This window comes from Watersipora subatra, chromosome 4, assembly GCF_963576615.1.
Source record: "Watersipora subatra chromosome 4, tzWatSuba1.1, whole genome shotgun sequence".
Lineage (NCBI taxonomy): Eukaryota > Metazoa > Bryozoa > Gymnolaemata > Cheilostomatida > Watersiporidae > Watersipora > Watersipora subatra.
Genome location: NC_088711.1, coordinates 65,740,549 through 65,767,304, shown reverse-complemented (window position 1 = coordinate 65,767,304; position 26,756 = coordinate 65,740,549). Strand labels below are relative to the sequence as shown.

At 37.3% G+C, this 26,756-nt stretch overlaps 2 protein-coding genes across 4 annotated transcripts in view; both read left to right on the top strand.

Moving 5' to 3' along the window:
* The window catches only part of LOC137393183 (choline/ethanolamine kinase-like), a 31,908-nt gene extending 26,682 nt beyond the window's left edge, over positions 1-5,226 (top strand). For 2 of the 3 annotated variants that reach the window (XM_068079623.1, XM_068079621.1), the window contains 4 exons: positions 1,123-1,254; positions 2,106-2,214; positions 2,303-2,470; positions 4,830-5,226. In XM_068079623.1, the coding sequence (XP_067935724.1) occupies positions 1,123-1,254; positions 2,106-2,214; positions 2,303-2,470; positions 4,830-4,919 (499 nt within the window). In that variant the 3' untranslated portion in view covers positions 4,920-5,226. The remainder of the gene's footprint in view (positions 1-1,122; positions 1,255-2,105; positions 2,215-2,302; positions 2,471-4,829) is intronic. The other variant, XM_068079624.1, reaches the window with a different exon arrangement.
* A 7,920-nt stretch (positions 5,227-13,146) lies between these two features.
* On the top strand, positions 13,147-18,909 carry LOC137394524 (sperm flagellar protein 1-like). Its single transcript, XM_068081249.1, has 6 exons — positions 13,147-13,264; positions 15,476-15,587; positions 15,918-16,102; positions 16,341-16,431; positions 18,585-18,681; positions 18,763-18,909. Exons 1-6 carry the CDS (start codon positions 13,147-13,149, stop codon positions 18,907-18,909), a joined length of 750 nt encoding a protein of 249 aa, XP_067937350.1.
* Positions 18,910-26,756: the final 7,847 nt, after the last annotated feature.

Genomic DNA, 26,756 nt, shown 5'->3' with positions numbered 1-26,756 from the left:
TATACCTGCTGTAGTACAAGTGTATATACAGACTATATACCTGCTGTAGTACAAGTGTATATACAAAGACTATATACCTGCTGTACTGCAAGTGTATATACAAAGACTATATACCTGCTGTAGTACAAGTGTATATACAAAGACTACATACCTGCTGTAGTACAAGTGTATATACAAAGACTATATACCTACTGTAGTACAAGTGTATATACAAAGACTATATACCTGCTGTAGTACAAGTGTATATACAGACTATATACCTGCTGTAGTACAAGTGTATATACAAAGACTATATACCTGCTGCAGTGCAAGTGTATATACAAAGACTATATACCTACTGTAGTACAAGTGTATATACAAAGACTATATACCTGCTGTAGTGCAAGTGTACATACAAAGACTATATACCTGCTGTAGTACAAGTGTATATACAAAGACTATATACCTACTGTAGTACAAGTGTATATACAAAGACTATATACCTACTGTAGTACAAGTGTATATACAAAGACTACATACCTGCTGTAGTACAAGTGTATATACAAAGACTATATACCTACTGTAGTACAAGTGTATATACAAAGACTATATACCTGCTGTAGTACAAATGTATGTGTTAAGTTTAGAGACTCCCCAGACTAAACACCTGCATAAGTGTTGTTATCGTGATAAAATGTGACTGTCTCTCCACTTGTTACTGTTAATATTAGTATTAGGATTGCTTTTGATAGAGGGCTGCATTTGCTTTACAAAAAATGTATAACAAAAGCTTTGAAAGCTGAAACCTTGTAAGAACTCATGGTACGAACAAAACTTGACCACAGAGAGGTAACTTTAATAGTTGGCTATAAATTCTGTAGAATTATAATAGAACTGCAGTCTCATCAAAGTAGCCATGAAGACTGAGTCAAAACTATTACAGAGTGCATCTGCAGTGCACCTGACTCCTACATACCTAATCAACAATGCCCTCACATACCCTCTTAATTTTGACTGATTCCTATCACATTGTGTCTTGGGGATTTTCCAAAGAATGCACGCACAATTGAGATTCATGTCCATCTGTTAGCCAGTTCCATAACTATTCCTATCTTCTTACCTTAGGCTGTTTTTATTGTGCAGGAAGGTGTTCAGTGCATCCAAGTCTTCCGTCAGGTTCTGTCACAATGATGTGCAGGAAGGTAACGTGCTCAAAGGCGCTGATGCAGGAACCCTCGTTCTCATCGACTTTGAATACTCAGCGTACAACTACAGGTCTGTGCTGTGCATCGTCTCTGCCTGTGAGCGGGCCACCTCGCTATCACTATCTTTTCATTGTAAGGACGATGCAGATTTGGAGTTGTGTACACGTTGAGTTGCCGTGTAAAAAGTGTTTCAATAGCCATTTGCATGTTGCAGATTAGCGCCGGTGCTTTGTTAGAAAAGATAAGGAGTTCTACACCAGAGGTCATAGCGTCGCACTCCTGTCTAACTTGACACCACACTTTAAAATGAGAACGACTAAATTTAGGAAAATATTTAAAATGGAATAGCTTGGGCAGCAATTTCTTGCGCATCACCCAACAGTGCTATTTCCACCTTTCGCAAGCATAAAACATTTGATAAAAATTTGCAAGCGACAAAACTTGTTTGACACGCAGCTTCATGCTGTTTTCATCTTACGGATGCCAACTTGTAGATTAACCTTGTAGATTAACCTTGTCAACTTGTAGATTAACCTTGTAGATTAACCTTGCCAACTTGTAGATTAACCTTGCCAACTTGTAGATTAACCTTGTAGATTAACCTTGCCAACTTGTAGATTAACCTCGGCATGGAAACATAATGACTACCTGCCCATACTATGCGTACACCCTGCTTACTTTTGGCTGGATTTGCTCATACGTTATTATTATTAGCACAATATATTATATTTTTGTATTATTATCAGAATATATTGTTTGAAAAAATTTGAAACTTATTTTGCAAGAAGAAGAATCTATTCGGCACTTGCAAAATAAGTTTGAAGAAATTTATTTTGCAAGTGCCGAATAGTTAGTTTCATTGACGAGGTGAATGTGCAATAGTTGTGGATCTTTCATTATAGACTTAATAAACTGTTACAGAGGCTATGATGTCGCTAACCATTTCCTTGAATGGTGTTATTGCTACGCTGTCACGGAACCTCCATACTATTCACAGTGTCTGGACAACTACCCCTCTTTAGAGCAACAGGTATGGTATAGCCTTAGAGCAGCAGGTATTAGCTAGCCTTCTATGCTCTGGTCACTCCCTCACATACTGTATATTTTGTCGTTTTTAGAACACATTCTTCCACCATTACTTGAAGGCGTGTGGCATGACCCCTACCGATGAAAATATGTATGAGCTATATTTAGAGACTCAACTTTTTCTCTTGGGACCGCACTTCCTCTGGGCCATGTGGTCACTAGCCTCCGGTTTGAATTCTCAAATGAATTTTGGATACATGGTAGGTTGAACCTTTGCTGTATCGTTTGCAGTACATTATTTAAGTTATGTAGTATATTATTTATGTTATATTATTTGTGTTGTCTATATATATTTCTCAAAGTTTGTCATTTGTTTTCGGTTTGTCTAGCTATAGCTATTAAAACTTTGGATTTAAAAATCCACATATGGCCGTACTTAAGCTCACCAAGATGGCAGTTTGATAATCCAGCGCTGTAACCACGAGACCACGAAAGCTCATACAATTGCTTACTCTTACTACATAACGTATACATCATTTTCCGTTTTGACACCAAAATGAGGTATTAATTTAAACTCTATGAACTCTTTTAGCTATATGAAACGCGATGCTTTTTTGTCCTCGCCGTATTAGGGCTAATTTGTTTTCGGTAAAACGGTTTCAACATTAGATTATCTCGAAATTAAAATTTTATGATTAAATTTTATTAACATAATGAAACACGATGCCTTTTTTGCGTTTTCGTAAACTTCTATTTTTGGCTTTTCCTAAGTTTCAATTGCTAAATCGAGGTCAAGGTTAATACATTTCATGCGGACAATTTTATTATCTCCAGTAGGAATAGCCTCTAGATTCTCTCTCTATTTGGTCAGACAAAGACACAACAATATCTCATTTTTACATATCGTCGTACCAGTATCGTTGTATTCAGAGTTTTGATAGATGAAGAGAGCTGTTTTCAGAGAGCTGGTTTCAGAGAGCTGCTGGTGGAACAGTAACTTTTTTATACACACAATTTTATGCAAGAATTGTTGGCAAAAAACAAAATAAAAATTCTAAACATGTTGAATTAATGTTTTCTCAGTTTGTATTATTGTATCATTACCGAATCATCTCTTATTGTAATTGTAGTAAAGCAGACTCAATGTAGCTTTTACTTGCAAATTATTTCACTTTTACATCCAAACCCTTTTATAGTCATTTTATTTTTTAAAATTTATTTGACCTGCACGAAACATTTTCCTTATGATAGGAAGTTTAAAAGTTTGACAAAGTTCGAAAACCTTTACAATTGTTTTTATTTTCTCTCTTAAATTATTTTAACCACACAAAACACTTCTCATGATACATTGTCTGAATGTTAGAATGGCAAATGTTATTATATGTTTAATAAAAATCAGTTTTCTGTGTAAAGACTTTTTTATTAGCGCCGGGTAGTACAGCTAGTAAATAAAGATAAAAATAGTTCATGTCAGGTCAAGCTAGTAAACTGCTCGTACGCTCAAACTTTGACAAAGTAATGCGCTTTGTATGACATCTGAATATTCTCAAAGGATTAAAGTTTAGTAAATCAGTAGCTACATACATTTATGTACCTGTGCTGTAATTCTCCTTGAGATAGTTTAGTTCTCCATTTCTCAAATACTGTAATATTATACAGCGCTTCACACTTTCCTTTTAACAGTTTTAATGAAATCATGCATCATAGTTGTAAAAGAAGGAAAGTTTATTGTTATATGTAAAACTACAAATAATAAAAAACAACCAATTCTTTAAGAACTTTCAGAAGCTGTTTAGTAATTATCTTGCTTGTAATTAATTTTTTTCTTTAGTTTCTTTAGTAATTTATACAACATATTTATTTTGATGCTATAGCGATTGCATGAAATATTCACCTATGCTTATTTGGCATGTATGTATTCAGGGAAATATAATGTATTTGTATGAGAATCTTTGCTTCAACATACTTTCGACATATTACACAAATACCCGAGTGCTGTCCAGGTTTGACTGTATAACCCGTCACCAAGGTTACGGAGAGCCATATTATAGCATAGAGATTAACCTATCAACTACCTGCACTTACATGCCGTTCCGCTGAAATTTGTGGTGCTGTCACAATGTAGACGGTGCAGTAGCAGCGATGAGCTATGCTTAAGTAGCTAGTTTTCTGTTACAAACTGCTTTTTGGTCATTTGCTCAAGATTGAAAGAATAATTCTACTCTCAAAGTAGTGAATGGTCTTTCTAGCATATAATACTCACAGGTATCTTGTCAGCCATGAATTTTGAGTAGTTGAATCATCAAATTCCTGATAAAGAGAAGGTTTCTGTTTTCCATCATCCAGCTAACTGAACAATCAATAGATATGCTTGTTGACTAAATCGATTTTGTGACTAAATTTAAACTTTGTAGCAGCAAAATTTGTTTATGTTTCTACTCAAAGGTTTGAATATAGCAACAGGATGTCAGAGCATAACACGAAGTTATATTTATAGATGAGAACATTGTGATGAAAGTTGTTAATTGTTAACTTAAATCTCTTCCAAAATAACTTATTTAGAGTAGCTAATAGCTAGAGATGTAATTTTCATTTATTTATTGATCTTTTACATTGTAGGAATTTGCGCTGGATAGATTAAAGGCATACAAGAACCATAAAGAGTATCTACAGGAACATTATCCTAAACTGATCAGCATTGATGAATAGCGAAATTAACTCTATTAACTCTATAACAGCTGTTAACAATTATTATTATGGACACTTGAACCTTGGAAGAGGTCAATACTCATTTGTGACACTCGCAAACGCTTCTTAACCGTGTCTTCTATTTAGTGTATCACAATCCGTGGCACTATGCAAGTATTTTAAGGTCCCTGACTAACTGGTGCTTTTTCTTAAGGTAGAGGGTAGAGTAGTTACTAGTGCGAGGGTATCGTAAAGTAGTTACGGAGAAGGGGGTAGTATTAGCGTGACTAACATATGTAAATATTAACAATCGTTTTCTAACTTTTTTTACAAAATCTGACTCTAACATAAAATAATATTTATATGTATATGTACATGTATATTAATTTGATAATATCAAGGTTTTAGTAACGCATAAGAACCATCTGAACATATAGAGTCTGTATATGTACTAACACCATGTGCCCTGTCTTTCAACTTCACAATTAATAACTAGTAACTAACATGTGTTATATTCTTAAATTACATGTATGCATCTCAAGGAAGTTTAATGAATATAGCAGCATCCGCCAACAGCAAATATTCATCGATTAGCAATTAGTTGAGTTTTAATTATGGAGATACATATCTTAGGCTGGGAGACCATAAGCCCTTGCCTGGCATGAGTGACATACATATCTTAGAGTGAGAGACCATAAACCCCTGCCCTGGCATGAGTGACATACATATCTTAGGGTGAGAGACCACAAGCCCCTGGCATGAGTGACATACATATCTTAGGGTGAGAGACCACAAGCCCCTGCCCTGGCATGAGTGACATACATATCTTAGAGTGAGAGACCACAAGCCCCTGGCATGAGTGACATACATATCTTAGGGTGAGAGACCACAAGCCCCTGGCATGAGTGACATACACATCTTAGAGCGAGAGACCACAAGCCCCTGCCCTGGCATGAGTGACATACATATCTTAGAGTGAGAGACCACAAGCCCCTGGCATGAGTGACATACATATCTTAGGGTGAGAGACCACAAGCCCCTGGCATGAGTGACATACATATCTTAGAGTGAGAGACCACAAACCCCTGGCATGATTGACATACATATCTTAGGGTGAGAGACCACAAGCCCCTGCCCTGGCATGAGTGACATACATATCTTAGAGTGAGAGACCACAAGCCCCTGGCATGAGTGACATACATATCTTAGAGTGAGAGACCACAAACCCCTGGCATGATTGACATACATATCTTAGGGTGAGAGACCACAAGCCCCTGCCCTGGCCGGAGCACATACATATCTTAGAGTGAGAGACCACAAGCCCCTGGCATGATTGACATACATATCTTAGGGTGAGAGACCACAAGCCCCTGCCCTGGCCGGAGTGACATACATATCTTAGGGTGAGAGACCACAAGCCCCTGCCCTGGCATGAGTGACATACATATCTTAGAGTGAGAGACCACAAGCCCCTGCCCTGGCATGAGTGTCATACATATCTTAGAGTGAGAGACCACAAGCCCCTGGCATGAGTGACATACATATCTTAGGGTGAGAGACCACAAGCCCCTGCCCTGACATGATTGACATACATATCTTAGGGTGAGAGACAACAAGCCCCTGCCCTGGCATGAGTGACATACATATCTTAGAGTGAGAGACCACACGCCCCTGGCATGATTGACATACATATCTTAGGGTGAGAGACCACAAGCCCCTGCCCTGGCATGAGTGACATACATATCTTAGAGTGAGAGACCATAAGCCCCTGCCCTGACATGATTGACATACATATCTTAGGGTGAGAGACCACAAGCCCCTGCCCTGGCATGAGTGACATACATATCTTAGAGTGAGAGACCACAAGCCCCTGCCCTGGCATGAGTGACATACATATCTTAGAGTGAGAGACCATAAGCCCCTGGAATGAGTGACATACATATCTTAGGGTGAGAGACCATAAGCCCTGGCATGAGTGACATACATATCTTAGAGTGAGAGACCATAAGCCCTGGCATGAGTGACATACATATCTTAGGGTGAGAGACCATAAGCCCCTGGCCGGAGTGACATACATATCTTATACATATCTTACATGATTCAAGCTGCACTAATTCTCAAATAAAAAGCAACTATATGATAATCACTCTCACATCTTTGGGGCACATAAACCTACATGCCTACATGGTTTCATTTCTTCTGTTCACTCAGCGTTTGTATACATACGAGCTCCAGACACAAAATTGGTAGTACTTTGCGCTGGCCAATGAGGTTCATGAGAAAATAAAGACTTGAGCAATCTCGTTTTCAATGTCAGCGGATCAACTTTAGAATGTTCACACACTGCTCTGTATGTTGCTTCACACAGCTCATAATCAGTATAGCTGAGACTGCACGAAGGCATGCGTCAGCTGTATATTGATTTTTATTCTTTCTCCAGACAGGCTACCGGCTACTTCATACTTATTAGAATTCACGGGTAGCTTTTAAAGACATGGGAGACAAACCCTTACATTAAAGTGAGGTAACACGTATACAGTACAGCGTATAAAGGATTTGCTTGGCGCTATTCTTGTGAGCAGCTGCGATGAAGCAACACGCTTGGCATATTTTTTCCAAAATGGCGCCACCTGTGAGCGCACAACTGTTGTAAGGAAAGGGTTCTTAGTACTACTTACTACTTAATTTCTAAACACGCCGCAACTGTTGAGTCCCATCAAGACTCAACAGATGTGATTACCCATGAGTGTGGCATATTAAACCAAAATGGTTACAAAGTTTAGACATATTTTGAATTTCTCTCAGTGTGAAATTATATAAATAACCTGCAATGCTAAAAATAGCTAGCAGTCGCCTACACAGCTAGCTTAGAATTTAATAGTGGCTTGTGTTTGCCATCTAATAATCACTACCTGACACAGTCATCCACCCTGCTCATTACATTATAGCGTAGGTAGGCAATATGGCAGCAACAGGTAATTTAGGTTATCTGTCCTAACAACCGACTTTTAACAATACTGAGTCTGTCTGAGTTGCATTCACGTATGAGTGTAAGAGTGGGCAACTCCAAATTTCAAACAAAGTGTTTGTAGTTTCTTTCCAGTTAAAATATGATTTTACTGGCATAAAATTTTCATTTACATAACAAACATAATATATATTGAGCTGTAAATTTTTTTTTCTTTCAAAAATTTGCCGCAAGACTGCAGCAGGGATTACATAACCTAGCAGAACAACTCACCCTATTGCAACAGACGGACTAGCTGATATGCAATAAAACAACTTTATTAATTGAGTGTACAACTTGGTAGTATCCAGGTGAACCCCGTAGTAACGTGATGCTTAACTACAAATTGTATACATTTTAAACCATCAACAATCTATTAATAGGAAATGTTACGTTGACAAAAAAGTAATCAAATCTGCTGAAATAGACTACATAAGATTTAATAACTGAAAATAAGTCAAATTGCTCACCCAGGATATTAAAAATCTCTAAAAACTAAAACTACAATAATCAATGAAGAGAAATGTGACAAGAATATGTAGCCTTTTTAGTAAGATATTTTTTATCATATGAGCTAGTAATCATCAGGCCTGAGGCTAAAACTGCAAATAATTAAAGAAGAGAAATGTGACAGGAATATGTAGCCTTTTACTAAGAGATTTTATCATATGAGCTAGTAATCATCAGGCCTGAGGCTAAAACAGCAAAAAATGAATCAAATAATCATTGAATGTACAGATGGGCAAACATTAAACAGCTCTCTCTGTTTTTTTAGATCCAAAAGGAAAGGAGAGAATAAGTTTATTAAAAAACCATGCTGAAAATAACAGGTTAGGTAATTGCTCATTTATATAGCATTAAACGAGAAGTTTGACACAATAGTATAAAACATACGAAATACTTTTATTTTTGGTTCGATAGCTTTGTGTAACTATAGCTGGTAGCTCTGTGTAACTATAGCTGGTAGCTCTGTGTAACTATAGCTGGTAGCTCTGCGTAACTATAGCTGGTAGCTCTGCGTAACTATAGCTGGTAGCTCTGTGTAACTATAGCTGATAGTTCTGTGTAACTATAGCTGATAGTTCTGTGTAACTATAGCTGGGTAGCTTAATCGGGTTTCTTAACAGTTATTATGGTGATGATTACTTTATGTTGTCGAAGATTGAATCTGTGTTGTCAAGTTGGCCGGATCATCAAAAAGTTCAGGTACATTTTGAGTTTTAAATCCCAACTTTTGGCATCTGGTTTGTAATTTTTTTTATTCATATTTTAAGCTAACATTCTCATTAATTATATTGTATAACAATCCAGGCCGCGTTGTACAGATTCATAACGAGGTACCAAATGGAAAGCTGAATGCGGTGGAAGAACCCCGAGCACATGACCAGATCAAAGCGGCCATGCAATGACTGAGGATGAGATTTCCTATGGTGACGATTCCAATTTGCATCTTTTTGTTCATACATACTATTATGGCATTGTGAGTGAGCCAACTTTTCACAGATTAAAAATGAAACGTTATAGTGATGAATGATATGTGAATATATTTACACAATATGCTATTGAGCCTTCTATTAGTTTTCTGTTACATTACTTCTGCATCCTAATCTAGATAACGCCTTGTTAAGACTTAATTATGTTCAAAGCACCGATGAGAATTGTTATCAATTTTAGAGTTGTCACCAACTTTACGCTGAGACTTGTCTTTTTGGTAAGAAAACTTGGAAGTAGATTTGATGTATGTCAATACAGTGTGAACTTCATACCAAAGTGTTTTGTACTTCAAAACAGAGACGACACCTATAATATAACTGTATGCGCTGAGAGGGCATCATATAGCACCAGTGACAGCATTTGCGTTTGAGACTGTATATACGAGATTAATTTATCTATACGGTGATGATCAGATAACGTGGTAGCTTTCCTAGTCTGAAAACATAGCTTCTCCTAGAAGTTGTCTTTTTGTGGGAAACAAATTCTTTGAAAAGAGTTTTCGAGTCTTTTCCTAAGGGAAAGCAACTCCATAAATATTTATAAATACAAATACATTCACAGAAGTTGCTGGCACTTTTATTGTTTGAAATTGCGCTCATCTAGTAAAATTAGAATCAAAATCATATAATCCACAGAAATTGCTAACTTCAACTCTCTTTTCTTTAGGAGTTATTTCCTATAACGTTCCTATAATTATGGTTTATATACAAGTCTACGATTACCCCATAAAGCCATGGCTGGCTTGCGCTAGCTAATACAATTACATGTACATAGCTCTCTAGGTTAAAGGTCTACCAATTAACTTTATGATTAATACGCCTCGTCGTAATCACAAGCTTTTATGCGTTTATTGTTGAAAATAAGTTTATGTATGTCATCGTAAAAACCACTATGTGTCCGATATAATTTTTATTTACGGCTACACCGTACTCTCGTCGATAAAAGAACTACATGCTCGTTTACCTAGAAACGGGAAATCACGGATTTACTCTCGATTGTACCCAAATTTGTTACGCTTTTCATGAAACGATGTTAACGGTTTTTGGTTTAACGAAGTTCATTTTTCTTGGTTATAGTATTTTTGAAATTTAGACAAATTGATTTGGCGTTGCTTTTACTTTCACAAAGCTAAACATTGTACATCATTATTAATAGCCTAACTTTTTATATACTTCCACTTTTAGGCAGCCTCTTCTGTCGGTAGGCATTACCTCACGGTCGTCTCAAAGCTCTACCCTCTAACATGATAGTTTTTGATTAGCTGCGTTAAATATTGGCTCTCTTATAATTCATTCTTTGTTGTATTTTTCTTTATTTTTGCTAGTTAACCTGTTTGTGTTTACACTTTTGTGTGTTTAAGTTTCATAAAGATGGCAAATACTACAAGTTGATCTATCAGTAGCGAACCTGAAACAAAACAATCGGTAGTAGGCAATAGTAACTTGCGTGACTCACCATTGACTGAGAATGTAATAATTAGCAAAGAAGAAGTTAGGATGTTATAGTATAAGAGGGAGTCATGAGGAGAAGAGCTAAGATGTTATATTATAAAAGCCAGTCGTGAGAAGAAGAGTTCAGATGTTATAGTCTAAAAGGGGGTCGTGATAAGAAGAAGAGTTATGATGTTATAGTATTAAAGGTAGTCAAGATAGCAGACTAAAACCATAAATTCAAAGCCCCTATATGTACCAATATCCTACACTAATATAGATTTTTAAGATATAAGTTAAATTGCTCAAATGAATAGGGGAAAGATTTGTGCACAAGTTGGATGTTTTGAAAAGACTGTTTTAGTTATTAATGTAGTTTCATGAGCAATATATTGAGAAGTTTTCAAGCTTTTGGTGAAGGTTGGAGTTGCCAATCAGGCGCTGTTGTAATTTCTGTAAGCAACGATTTCAAAACATGGAATTGCAGCTCAGTCTTGGCATATAGAGGGACTGTTGTTTAAGGTGAATAAAATACAGCATGGGGTTACATATGAGCTCTGCTTATGCCGAGGGGATCAGAAAGAAGCTCTAGGTATGCTGAATGAAGCTCGTCTTGCTCACGTAAAGAAAACACTTAGTGTAGTTATAAAACAGCCAGAAAATTTTAATGATGATTAATGTTGTTTGCTTTATGAGAATCTCTGATAGAAATAACTCCGGTTTGTCACATGCTGTAAGCTACAGAAACTTATTTAGAATGTGGTTCAGTTCACCAGAATATATAATCATGTATTTACCTTGTTTAGTTGTCTCTATTTCTTTTTGGAAACATGACTATGAACTTTGGCAACTTACGCTTTGCAAATGTTAAATGCACCTACAGGTAAATAGTCTTGCAGTTTAGTTGTTACAATCTAAGTGAGATAAAAAACATCCACTGGTAAAGAATCTGACCTACCAGCTTTGTCAATTAAGTGAGATAAAATAATTAGCCTGCTAACCTCTTGCTATGGCATGCCTCAGCTCCAAGTGGATGAATTCCTTTCTCGACCCTTCAGATGCAAGGTGGTTCTCGAAATTGTTTTGATAGTGATTATAATGCTGAGCTTGTTAAGTATCAGGTACTTCGGCTGAGTGATCTTGAGGATTTGTAGAAGTCATATGTACCGATAATAATATGATAATGTGCAGTATACTTGCAGATCACCACAGCCCACCTACCAGATACCTTCTGTAATTACTTGTGTGCCTGATATAGTTCAGGCCTGCTATAGTTCAAGTCTGCTATAGTTCAAGTCTGCTATAGTTCAGGTCTGCTATAGTTCAGATCTGCTATAGTTCAGATCTGCTATAGTTCAGGTCTGCTATAGTTCAGATCTTCTATAGTTCAGATCTGCTATAGTTCAGGTCTGCTATAGTTCAGGTCTGATATAGTTCAGGTCTGATATAGTTCAAGTCTGATATAGTTCAAGTCTGCTACAGTTCAAGTCTGCTATAGTTCAGGTCTACTATAGTTCAGATCTGCTATAGTTCAGGTCTGCTATAGTTCAGATCTGTTATAATTCAGGTCTGCCATAGTTCAGGTCTGATATAGCTCAGGTCTGTTAAAGTTCAGGTTTGCTATAGTTCAGGTCTGCTATAGTTCAGGTCTGCTATAGTTCAGATCTGGTATAAATCCATATATTTGCAGTAGATTTTTAGCATTCGCTATTGCTTTCTAATTCATATGCCTATTCATATGGTAGTAGTCATGGTATTGTAGTCATGGTATAGTAGTCATGGTATTGTAGTCATGGTATTGTAGTCATGGTATAGTAGTCATGGTATAGTAGTCATGGTTTTGTAGTCATGGTTTTGTGGTCATGGTATTGTAGTCATGGTACAGTAGTCATGGTATAGTAGTCATGGTACAGTAGTCATGGTATAGTAGTCATGGTAGTAGTCATGGTATAGTAGTCATGGTATAGTAGTCAAGGTATAGTAGTCATGGTTTAGTAGTCATGGTAGTAGTCATGGTATAGTAGTTGAGAGCACCAGACATTGAACAACAGGTTTGGGATAAATTGTAAAAAATACAACCCATGCAAGTAGATATCGTACTGAACCTCTGAGGAACCAGCAACAACATCATATTCATAAAGCCCTGTGTGCTCAAGCATTTATTATTGGTGTATGAACCAATATTGGAAACATTTGTATTGTGCCACTCGTATCAGGTGCCACATTTTTCATATTATCCCAACCACTTGTTGCTCATGTCACTCACTGTTTGGGGCTGTAAGTTTACTAGCAACCTGTCTTATTTCACCTGCAGAGGATGTCGGTGTTGACAGAATCTCTTGATGAGTCTGTCATTGAAGACATTTACCTTTGGATTGATCAGATTCCACTCAGTAAACCAAAGAAAAACTTCTCAAGAGATTTCTCAGATGGATGTAAGTACACACCAATGGTTATTCCTATTATTTGCTTTTCTAATGTTACTTTGGCTAATCCCCAGCAATCTCAAATATTCTGAGATTATTTTTACTATAATGTTGCAAACAATACAGCTGCTACTTCCATACAATTGTCAGTAGATAGTAATTGCAACTCCATTTCTTAAAGGTTGACTTGCAATAAAATTCACATTACAGTTATTTGATATGAAAAGATTCACCATGTCTTACTCTATTGTCTTGTAAGTGCAAAATATGTGGAAAGGTGATTACAAGCTCTTAAAAGCTCAAAAACGAACAGAAAATCGCAGCCACAAGAGACCGCCGTAGTTTGGATTCTCTTTCCAAAATGGCTCAAATGTGATGTAGTTGTGCGAGATGGTTTCTGTTTACACTTTCATGCAACCTTATTCATCGAAGTATTTTCACAAATATACTTTACGCATTCAATAAAACTATGTCTATTGTTCTTACGCGTCTATTTTATCGTCATCGTAATGCTGTCACTTTTAGCAGTGATGTCTTATAACTTACCATAAAAATTCGTTTAATTTTTTAGCCTTAGCTTGAAAGAGTACATATCATTGTCTGATAATCGTGACGAGCCTGTTGGTCACCTGTGATAATCGAAAAGTGCCGCAAAAATTATTTGCGAAGTATTGGGTCACATGATTAGATTACGACTTGCCGATTAGACCAAACCGAAACAAAACTGTAAAGTAGCGAGCATCTATATTTGATACGGGGTCTTCGGTAAAACCCGAAGTGTTTGTCATAGACTAGTGCTACGATGAGTTTTATATTGAGCTTTTTATTGGCCTTTCAATTCACGTGAGAACATCACATGACAAGACAATAACCAAATATCATGGCTACGTCATCGAAATAAAGAGATTCCAATCTACGGCGGCTTTTCGTTTTTGAGCTTTTAAGAGCTTGTAATCACATTTCCACATATTTGGCACCCACAACACAACAGAGTAAGACATGGTGAATCTTTTGATACCAAATAACTGTAATGTGAATTTTATTGCAAGTCAACCTTTAAATCAATTAACTGGTAAATGTAGTTTTTATGATGTAATTTACTGTAATTCTGTTCAACACTGCGTGTTGAACAGCATTACAGCAAATAGTTTAATACTGGGCTCTACTTTGGCTAAAATACCACTGAGCACCTCAATATTCTAGCCAACTTACTCTATATAAAATAATTAGAACTGTTTTTTTGGATAAATAATTCATTATATAAACACAAACCACTAAGGACTCCAGGTGGTAAATAACATTCTACAGAAAAGAGTTGCGTTCTCTTGTTTGACATGTCTGATTGCTTCTGTATACATGTGTTTTTAGTTTTAATGAATGATATTTATTATAATGTTTAAACTTACCAGCACTGACTCCAACAAACAGCGCTTACTCCAACACTAGAGTTGGTTCACGATTACACTAGCTGAATATTATTATAGATATTAGCTGTGCTTCCTGGCGTTGCTCGGGTATTAAAAATCAGCTTACAAACAATGAGAAGTAATGAGAGTTGCCGGCCACTTTCCATTAGCCTGGCACATTGTCAGTGGAAAATTTTAGTAAGCTAACTAATGACAATCACTTACGCAATCACCCTGGGTGGTACGCAAAGCCGTTGGGTATTTGCTCCCATATATATTGACTTATATCGGCAAGCGAAAAACTAAATCTGTGTGGCCTAATGGGTAGGGTGTTGGGCTTCCAAATGGGAGGGTTTGAGATCAAATCTTTTTCAGCACAGATTCTTTATTCCAAGATTTTAATAGCTATAGCCGGAATGCAGACACATGACATACATACTTTGAGAAATATATAGCCAGTTGAGAAAAACCTGTTGTTATTAACCCTGCTGACTCACATGTCTGCTGACTCAGTGAAAGAGGTACTAGCAGTTTGAACTGCTTAACTTGTATGTTGTCTAATGCGTTGATTACCGATTACCAAGACCCACTAGAGCTCATAAAAGGTTGTTCGCATAAATTAATATATATATATATCGTCAATAACAGATTCGTAAACATTCTTTCACATTTGCAAAGATCATGGCGATAATTTAATGCACACAATCAAACTTACACGTAGAGAATTACTAGATAGCATCAAAGACTAGCCCTATATGACCTATGCTATGTATTCTTACCTGTCACAAGCTACTTCTACCTGCCTCTATTGTAGCGATGGTGGCAGAAGTTATCTCGCACTACTTTCCAAAGTTTGTTGAGCTGCACAACTATCCGTCAACGACTGTCTCAAAGACCAAGTTGGATAACTGGGCGACTATGAACAGGTATTACGAAGTGACCAGTTCTGTTTAACCTGCCCTTGCATAAAGAGGTATAGCAGTAAGCAGGACTGTAATCCAGTATTGTGTAAATGTTTGGACGTCTCTGTTATTTCCTATTCAAGTGGTTTGCCCGGAGTTGCTTTACCTATTATTTTTATATTGATATTGCCAAAGGTGTTTCTATAATTCTGATGTGTAGTCTCTATTATGTAGCCTACATGACATGATTGGTTGTTAGTAAGAAGGCTGCCTAACCTCCCAACCGATAACATTAACAACTAAGGCTAGTTTATGTGAATTTGCTAGTCGCAAGCTGGTTGCTGCTCGCTGTAGGAAGGTGCTCAAGAAACTAGATATCCAGCTGTCAGAGGAGGTCATGAGAGATATCACACTGTGTAAGCCATTTGTTGTGGAACGACTTCTTCTCGAAATCCGACAGAACATTGACACCATGTTGTTTGAGCAGCATAAAAGGAATACACAGGCTGATGCACCAGAGGCTGACCAGTACACTCTTCGTAAGTTCAGAGGGATAACTATGGCACTCAAGGACAGGTTGTTTGACTGTACACATGCATGTCTAATAACTGGGCCACTCATGGACAAGTTGTTTGACTGTACACGTGTCTGATAACTGTGACACTTATGGACCGATTATTTAACTGTACTTCTATGTGTCTGTCAACTGTTTGCCTGTACACATGTCTGTCAGTTGACATATAAAGCCATCATAGGCATTCTCCTTTCTCTCTGTAGCTCTACAGAAAAAGGTTGTCAAGATGAAGAAGGTGCCTGCTCCTAATCCCCCTCCTGAAGGCAAAGGAAGACGACGCGCACCAGCTGAGACGTGAGTTCCGTAGAAAGACTGTCAGTTCTGCTATTGTTAGTTCCAAACTTTAGGTTAAGGGTTTGAGCTATTAGATCAGAGGCTAAACAAAGTCAGTTGTAGTGAGTTGTTAGATCAGAGACTAAACAAAGTCAGTTATATTGAGTTGTTAGATCAGAGACTAAACAAAGTCAGTTGTATTGTGTTGTTAGACCAGAGACTAAACAAAGTCAGTTGTATTAAGTTGTTAGATTAGAGACTAAACAAAGTCAGTTGTATTGAGTTGTTAGATTAGAGACTAAACAAAGTCAGTTGTATTGAGTTGTTAGATCAGAGGCTAAACAAAGTCAGTTGTAATGAGTTGTTAGATTCAAGACTAAACAAAGCCAGTTGTATTGAGTTGTTAGATTAGAGACTAAACAAAGTCAGTTGTATTGAGTTGTTAGACCAGAGACTAAACAAAGTCAGTTGTATTAAGTTGTTAGATTAGAGACTAAACAAAGTCAGTTGTATTGAGTTGTTAGATCAGAGACTAAACAAAGCCAGTTGTATTGAGTTGTTAGATCAGAGACTAAACAAAGTCAGTTGTATTGAGTTGTTAGATCAGAGGCTAAACAAAGTCAGTTGTATTGAGTTGTTAGATCAGAGGCTAAACAAAGTCAGTTGTATTGAGTTGTTAGATTAGAGACTAAACAAAGTCAGTTGTATTGAGTTGTTAGATCAGAGACTAAACAAAGTCAGTTGTATTGAGTTGTTAAATCAAAGACTAAACAAAGTCAGTTGTATTTAGTTGTTAGATCAGAGGCTAAACAAAGTCAGTCGTATTGAGTTGTTAGATCAGAGACTAAACAAAGTCAGTTGTATTGAGTTGTTAGATCAGAGACTAAACAAAGTCAGTTGTAATGAGTTGTTAGACCAGAGACTAAACAAAGTCAGTTGTATTGAGTTGTTAAATCAAAGACTAAACAAAGTCAGTTGTATTTAGTTGTTAGATCAGAGGCTAAACAAAGTCAGTCGTATTGAGTTGTTAGATCAGAGACTAAACAAAGTCAGTTGTATTGAGTTGTTAGATCAGAGACTAAACAAAGTCAGTTGTAATGAGTTGTTAGATTCGAGACTAAACAAAGCCAGTTGTATTGAGTTGTTATATCAGAGACTAAACAAAGTCAGTTGTAATGAGTTGTTAGATTCAAGACTAAACAAAGCCAGTTGTATTGAGTTGTTAGATTAGAGACTAAACAAAGTCAGTTGTATTGAGTTGTTAGACCAGAGACTAAACAAAGTCAGTTGTATTAAGTTGTTAGATTAGAGACTAAACAAAGTCAGTTGTATTGAGTTGTTAGATCAGAGACTAAACAAAGTCAGTTGTATTGAGTTGTTAGACCAGAGACTAAACAAAGTCAGTTGTATTAAGTTGTTAGATTAGAGACTAAACAAAGTCAGTTGTATTGAGTTGTTAGATTCGAGACTAAACAAAGCCAGTTGTATTGAGTTGTTAGATTAGAGACTAAACAAAGTCAGTTGTATTGAGTTGTTTTATCAGAGACTAAACAAAGTCAGTTGTATTGAGTTGTTATATCAGAGACTAAACAAAGTTAGTTGTATTGAGTTGTTAGACCAGAGGCTAAACAAAGCCAGTTGTATTGAGTTGTTATATCAGAGTCTAAACAAAATCAGTTGTAGTGAGTTGTTAGATCAGAGATTGAAAAGCCATGTTTATATGGTTAGGTAATACCAAAACGTCCATTTTCATGATGAGAAGTTTTGTGATGAGTTTTCTGTTTGTAAGCCTTATTATTGTTTATTGTATAAGAGATGATGAAATATGACATATTTTATGATGTTTGTTTTTGCTTAACTTCTTTTATTTATCAAATAATTAAAATCTCCTGGTTTTATTCAACTGCTGCATAATTCATGATGATTTCTAGTGATGTTAAACAAGAGAGACAAACCTTAGAGTTTTTAATCACAAAGCAGCCCAAACTTCTCTTCTTTGAGTCGATCGTATTCTGACACCATTACTTGCTTTTATTGTGAAGCCATGCAGTAGATCTTATTTTACTCAAGAGTTGTAATCTCTAGGAGTTGTCGTCTCTCAATGATTCACTCGTATCCTGATGGAGCTTGCACAAAGCTTTTACACTGATATTTTTTATCATACGCTCATCCAGGTCTAAACTAGTGAGCACCACTGGCTCCAGTGTCGTTTCCCGCTGGCTTTATGACCAGAAAGAGTTTGAGTGCAAGCAGCAAGAGGAGACAATTCAGGTATGCCATTTAGATTATCGGTACATGTTAGTTGTATGTATATTGGTAGTCTCTGCTATTTATATCTGTAATGCATTGTAGATGCTACAGATAAAAGTAGAGAAAATGGAGCAGCTGTTACAGCTGAAGGCCCTTCGTATTGATGAGTTGACTGCTGAAAATCACTATCTCAAAAAGGAAAATAAAATAAAAGGGGCCAAAGGCTCTTTCAAAGCTGGACGACTCTGAAAGACTTAGTTTCTTTTCTCCCTAAATTCTAGTTTTGTAGTTTCCTCAGTCTAGGTACAGAGAATATGATCTGCTGAATCTGTACCCTCTGATCACTACCTCTTGCTTTTCCATTTTAATATTTCCTTCCAACATCCACTTTTTTGTCATAGGCTTTTTTATGGCTGCAAAGTTAGTCGCACTCTCGCCTTCCACGCTCTATCAATTATTTTACTAATGAAAGATTCAGATAATTCCGTCCAATTCTACTACTCTAAGATATTCAAATTGTTTGTCTCCAAGGTGATCGGCATTTATCTAAACAAGAATTATATTTTTGTAATATTTTATGCCTCATTCAGAGGTGAACATTATTGACATTATAAAGTTTTTTACCAACCATAACAATCATCTGAACATAATAGCTATTCTCTTTGGGAAATGGGTAAGATCTGGGTTCCTCGTGTGTTTGCTAGGTGACGCCATAAAGTTCCAAAAACTATTTTCTATTTTCCTGTTCCGCGAGCTAAAGCCTGAAGCAGAGGTACACAAAGGCTACTAATTTTGCTTCTTGTTTTCCCTAAAAGTGCTTCCAGCGTTAAATTTTTAATAACTATTTTACACTTAGCTATTGGTGCTGCCCACACATGCTGTTTGCTGCCCACACATGCTGTGTGCTGCGCACACGTGCTGTGTGCTGCCCACACATGCTGTGTGCTGCCCACACGTGCTGTGTGCTGCCCACATGTGCTGTGTGCTGCCCACACACGCTGTGTGCTGCCCACACATGCTGTGTGCTGCCCACACGTGCTGTGTGCTGCCCACACGTGCTGTGTGCTGCTCACACACGCTGTGTGCTGCCCACACGTGCTGTGTGCTGCCCACACGTGCTGTGTGCTGCCCACACACGCTGTGTGCTGCCCACACGTGCTGTGTGCTGCCCACACGTGCTGTGTGCTGCCCACACGTGCTGTGTGCTGCCCACACGCGCTGTGTGCTGTCCACATGCGCTGTGTGCTGCCCACACATGCTATATACACCACACCTGTTGTAAGATGTAAGCCTGATATACAGTAATAGTCATGATTGGTATCTACCACGACCTCGGCTGTCTTTTTTGACCTTTGACTTGTATTCATCTTTACAACTAATCAATGTATCTGATTTATTATATATATTTTCAGTTTTATGTAATGTTTGGCCAAAGTTGAATCATTGACTGTTAAAATAAACATAACGTGATTCAGAAATTCCTCTCAAGTTGCTGTTAGTTCTCTCCAGATCTGTCAGCGTAAAACGAGGCATTGACATGTTAATATGTTTGGGAAGCAGCCTTAGTAATCAACATTCTCTGCCAATTAGTGGAATCTTATTTTTCTTCACTGGTGGGGGTGGGTGTTGATGCAGCCTACTGCAAGTGACATGAAATCAACTCATTAAATAATTTCCACTTTTGATGATATCATCGCAAGTGTTGTCGGTCTACAAATTGAACTCAACTATAATATATTCATGTAAGCTTTAATGATAGACCTCTGCTGTCTATTGTTGCATCAACCATTATATTTTGCCAACACGTGAATGATGTACAAACATCCAGACAAACAGGGAGATACTGAAATATGGGTGGGAAATTGCAAACATGAAAGAAAACTATAAAAGATGAAGGCTGTAGGAATCAACATTTGATTGTTAAAGCAGTAAATAAAGTATACCTCAACATGAGTTTTATAAATATGTATGCGAGTAGATAAAGCAGCAAGCTGCTCTTGTTGAACTAAGAAGTATATATATTGTATGGTATCAACCATGTCTGAGGGACAGAGAGCCGGCTGTGTGATAACAAACATGAAATAATCTATGCCAAGCAAATGTTTTATGACTGCCTGAACACAGCAAAGCAAACTATATCAGCCTTGAGGCAAATGCATTTGGTCTTGAATCCGAGAACTTGGCAGCATTTATTTTGTAGTGGTTGTTTAAGCAACGCTTAGAAAGCTAGACATACAGAGCAACCTGTATATGCCAGGTATGGTATGGGTAGGCTTTCTGTTGCAATCTTTGTTTCAGCCTTAGTCACAGCCAGACAAAATTCCTCACACTAACCAAGCTGGAATCAGATCAGGATGTTTCATGGATTGGAAAACTCTGAGGTAGTTCTTCACAACGTATCCATATCTGTCTAAAAGAGGATGTAAAAGGTTAACATGGCTGCTAATAAGGTTTACAGTTGTTTATATTATTGGACTCTGTTCAGCGAAACCTGTTTACATCTAACTACTAACTGCTGTTTGCTGCCATGCATTTTGTTTACAGTATTGCAGCAAACGATGACAGGATAAAATCATTTCTGATGTCAGTAAGGTTAAACTTGGCAGCTTTTGTCCTGACATGTTTGTGGCTTGTGATATCCGCTGGTACAAGCGTGTCAGTCCAGCAGCTATAAATGTTCACAGTATTTAAGTAGTTTACCACTTATCGATGAGGTGGCAACGTGAGAGACATCATAAACAAGCCTGGTTGTAACTATTCAAATATCTTTCAACATGCATGGCAGCAGAGTGTTTCTTATGACAGTTGGAGTTTTCCTAGTTCTCTGGGTCCAGCCGTCAACTGAAGAAGGTGAGTGATAGAGCAGCGGTTGACTCAGGTTTTAAGGCCATTGACTTTTATAGTCTCACTTGAGTTATTTGGTTTGAGATCTTTTCTAACAGGCGTATTGTTCAATATGTCTGAACCTATGCGGCAGTAGTGTTACTTGCTGTCATGTACGTTATGTTATCCACAACAAACATTATTGCTTGGATTGTTATATAAGATGACAATATGATTAATTATATGTTATTTATTCCTATAAAAACTTTATTTTTTGTTTTGTTTTAGGTGTAACCCTTTCAAATGGATGTGGCTACTGTGAGCCCTCCTCTGGAACTATCATGGCGCAGGTGCCAGGAAGCGATTGCACAAAGTACAGCTGGTCTATACCCCTCCTGGGCAGTGTCTATGAATTCACTTGTTCGCCAGGCACCCTGTTCAATTATCAGATGTGTACATGTGACCATATCTGGCGAGTCACGTGTAATTGCTAGCTTAAGTTACACACCGCTGTGTAGCCTGGGTTTCTTGCCGCAGTTAGCCTCAAAACTACATCATTTATTCATTATGTTGCCTATGCATTGTTGAGAGTACTAACATAGAAAGTGTTATATTTTTATATGCTTTTTAATTTTAGCATTGGTCTAACATAGCATAGGAAATTGTCTTATCCCTCTCTTTCTATCATAGGTATCAAAAAGATATTATATATTTTTGACCAATGCTGTTCTATTTTTGTATTGTTCAAATACAGTTTTGATTAAAACTATTAAGGAATGTTTGTATACCTGTATCTTGTGAGAGACGCATCGTGAAACCCTGTAAGTTAGGCCCTACTATAAATACCTCTTTATAGAAGACTGCAGGAGAGCTAGCATAGCATACAGCAAACTGAGACAAAGAGTGTTTGAAAATCCAGTCTTGCAAGTCGACACCAAGCTAAAAGTGTACAAGGCAGTAATTGTCCCCACACTACTGTATGCCTCAGAAACGTGGGCTACTTACAGCACTGACGTTAAGGTTCTGGAGAACTATCACATGAGGAAAATGAGAGAACTACTAATGATCAAATGGTCTGACAAACGCACTAACAATAGTGTGTATCAACAAGCTAAGATGTCCAGCCTCGAAAGTATGATCGTTAAGAACAGACTTCGTTGGGCTGGACACTTGGTTAGAATGCCAAACTACAGACTACCAAAACAGATTCTGTATGCCGAACTAGAAAATGGGAAGAGGTCACAGGGGGGACAAAGAAAGCGCTATAAAGACTGTCTCAAAGATAGTTTGAAGCGTTGTCACATCAGATGTGAAACCTGGGAATGGAATGCCACGAGAAGAACTGGATGGAGAACTCTAACTCATAAAGGGGTGAAGATACTTGAAAATGAAAAAATGCGTCACAGAGAAGAGCTCAAGGCAGCACGAAAAGTGCGGCTTAGCTCATCTGATACTTTGATGAATGATGACTACCAATGTCCACATTGCAATCGTCAATGCAGAGCAATGATCGGACTACGAAGCCATCTTAAAACACACCAAACACATCAATAAAGCAAGCAGACATCTTACTCTAAAGAGAGGGATTGCAGAGAGAGACTATAAATACCTCTTTACATTCTTTGTATTTGCGATTCCTGTAACACATACACATGTACATGCTGTATACATGTGTACATGCCATATATATGTGTACATGCCATATATACAAGTATGTGTACATGTTGTATACATGTGCACATGCCGTATACATGTGTACATGCCGTATACATGTGTACATGTCGTATACATGTGTATATGCCGTATACATGTCATATACATGTCGTATACATGTCATATACATGTCATATACCTACATGTCGTATACATGTGTACATGCCGTATATATGTGTACATGCCGTATACATGTGTACATCTCGTATACATGTCATATATATATGCACATGCCGCATACATGTGTACATGCCGTATACACGTGCACATGTTGTACACACATGTACGTACATATTTCATATCTATACATAGTCTTTGCATCTAGCAAATCTTTCCTTGCTTGTTTGATATGCAAAGACAGTATAAATCAAAGCTAGTAACTGGGAGACAAAAAGCAGTCATCTTTATGTTTAAAACAATGGGACAAAATGCAGACATATTGAAATTATCGTAGCATGACAGAAATCTTACTGATACACCAATTTAACTAGCAAAACAAAGTGACAAGCTTTTGCTGCCAGCAGATATAAGTAGACTCACAACTGATTGCTGAACTGTGGCAAGCAATTACATGCAGGTCCTCAGGTCATCTTAGATTGCTCCTCGCGTCCATCGGAAGCTCCCCAAATAACTCAAATTAGAATTGAGTCAGCGTTGATGACACTGACATCGCTGTAGAGGGGCAGCCATGGCGCTCAAGTGCACCAGTCTTTTGTGTCTTGTCTCTGTCTTCCTGCTCCTTACAGACGACTGCAACAGCCAACTTCTGCTGTCCTCTACTGTTAGACTTCCAGCTCGGAAGAGCGAGCATATCGGTGAGTACAGTAAGTGTTGAAAATGGAAGGTTTCATAACCATTTCTGTAGCAAAGATAAGATTGTGGAAAACGGGACTATAGCGTGTTTTCAAAACTAACAGACAGATGGTGAGATGTGACAACAATTTGGTGGATTTGAAGTGAAGGGCTGCTTACAGATTAAGGGTTTCCTCGCCTGCAAGGACCACTGATACAATTTTATTGTGCTGATAGCCATAGATCCTGCAAGGACCACTGTTACAATTTCATTGTGATGATAGCTATAGAATCATAGGCTTCAATAATCGCTAGTTGAATTATTAACACTCAGTTTCAAACAATCCTGATCACTAGTTGTATTTCATGTTTCCAGTGAGCTATCACGGAGCAGGCCTCATGTCATGGGGCACGACATTAGAATTCGTAGATTGAAGGCTTTCTGACAGCACAAACATGTTACAGACCTGTTAAATATATTTAGTAGCCCAGACACATACCAGAAACATGACCTACTACCTGACTCATGTATAAACGCAAACAGTTCTATTAATATATCCATGAAAGTAGATCACCAATTTTATTGGTACTGTGGTTATTTATGCTTGAATAGCCTAGACTAAAATTACCTCTCTCAGTTGCATCTATATATATATATATATATATATATATATATATATATATATATATATATATATATATATATATATATATATATATATATATATATATATATATATATATATATATATATATATATATATATATATATATAGATGCAACTGAGAGAGGTAATTTTAGTCTAGGCTATTCAAGCATAAATAACCACAGTACCAATAAAATTGGTGATCTACTTTCATGGATATATTAATAGAACTGTTTGCGTATATATATATATATATATATATATAAATTGTTTCTTCACCCCGGATACCCCGTATGGGTGGTAAATTCTGCTCTAACTCGGATCTCCTACCAGAGACCTGGGAGTTTGAGCACTCGCCTCAAGATCTTAGCTGTTCCCAATAGGGCGCTTTTCTGCAACTCACCTGAGTTGATTGTTGTTGGTATTTGGGCAAGCCACATTTTATGCGCCGGTGTTATTGCGCCCAGTGCCCCAATGACTACTGGGATTACAGTTGTTCTTACATTCCAGCATTTTTCAATTTCTTCTCCAAGAGGGAGATATTTCTCTACCTTTTCTTTTTCTTTGCTGGCTATATTGTAGTCATTGGGTACTGCTATATCTATTATAGTAGCCCTCTTGTTCTCCTTGTCTACCACCACTATATCTGGTTGGTTTGCTAGGACATGCTTGTCAGTTCGGATGTAGAAGTCCCAGAGGATCTTAGCGCGGTCATTTTCATTGACCTTACCAGGAGCTTCCCACTAGTGTTGTGGTTTATTAAGGCCATACTCATCACATAGACTTCTGTACACAACACCTGCGACATGATTATGTCGCTCAGTGTATGCGTTCCCTGCTAGCTGCTTGCATCCACTGATGATGTGTTGGATGGTCTCAGGTGCATCTTTGCACAGTCTGCATCTAGGATCGTCTCTAGTGTGATAGATTTTCGTTTGGAGTTGCCTTGTTGGGAGCACTTGCTCCTGGGCTGCCATGATTAGTGACTCTGTATTGGCCGTTAGGTTTCCTAACGGCCAATACAGAGTATTGGCCATTAGGAAATCGGCCGGTATTGGAAATTAGGAAATTGGCCGGTACATATATATATATATATATATATATCTCAATGTTTGTGGTCTGTCATTTGGTCAGTAGCCTGTAGGTCATTCGGATTGGTATTTAGCAATGAAAAATTCATAATGCAGATGATTTCATCTTGGAACCTCCAGTTTATCAGCTAACCTGTTGAGCTATCTGAGATGCCATGGATTCATTAGGTGATATGAGATGTTATTCTTATTTATACTTATTTATACTCTGCGTATTCATACTTCAATGTATTTATACTCTGCAATACGGAGTAACGTCACTAAAGCTTGCTCTCACGGCTCCTATTAGTAAGTTTAGCAATACTGATACTAGCCTACTCTAATTACTCATTGGCAATGTGCCATGCTAATGGTAAGCATATTTTCAATGATAAAACATTTTTCTTACTTCTGCAGGCAGAAATGATGTGGTCTTTAAACGATACTGGAAATCGGGAGGTTGGCTTCGCTCTAACAGATTCCTTCAAACTTTGTGGGGAAAAAGGAATAACATGGATTCTTTGACATCAACAATGATATTACCAAGCAAGTCATCACTGGTTTCTACAAAGACCTCTTCGTTGTTAACAACATCTACTCCATCCATTTCAAACTCTCATGTAGGAACAACTCAAATAACATTTAAGAAGAAACTTCTATATGCCATGTAATCTCTGGTTGATCAATAGCGATTCTGGAAAGGAAGTTTGCTCGGTGAAAATTATTACTTATAAAACTATGTATAATTTTATTGCAGAATAAAATTGAAAACATAAGTCAATCTATACTCGCTAGAAAACTGGCTCTGAAAATCTGAAAACCAGAGCATCAGGACAAGTAACTAAACACATGTAAACGCATAACTTCAGTTAGTCAGAAGGATAATAGAGGCGAAGCAGCCAATCATAGAAAGCGAAGATTATCATTAAAAAATTTTTACACAAGTTTATCTACTCATCGCATCTCATAGACTAGACATCAAATTTATTGTACTTTTATAAAAACTCATTTATATAAACAGTAGTATCCAATAGTGTTTACATATAAACAAA

Excerpts from the sequence above, each read along its gene's own strand:
- LOC137394524 (XM_068081249.1), top strand. The coding sequence starts at position 13,147 with ATGTCGGTGTTGACAGAATCTCTTGATGAGTCTGTCATTGAAGACATT. Across the intron at positions 13,265-15,475 it reads AAGAGATTTCTCAGATGGAT|CGATGGTGGCAGAAGTTATC; the intron begins GTAAGTACACAC and ends CCTCTATTGTAG. Across the intron at positions 16,432-18,584 it reads CGACGCGCACCAGCTGAGAC|GTCTAAACTAGTGAGCACCA; the intron begins GTGAGTTCCGTA and ends ACGCTCATCCAG.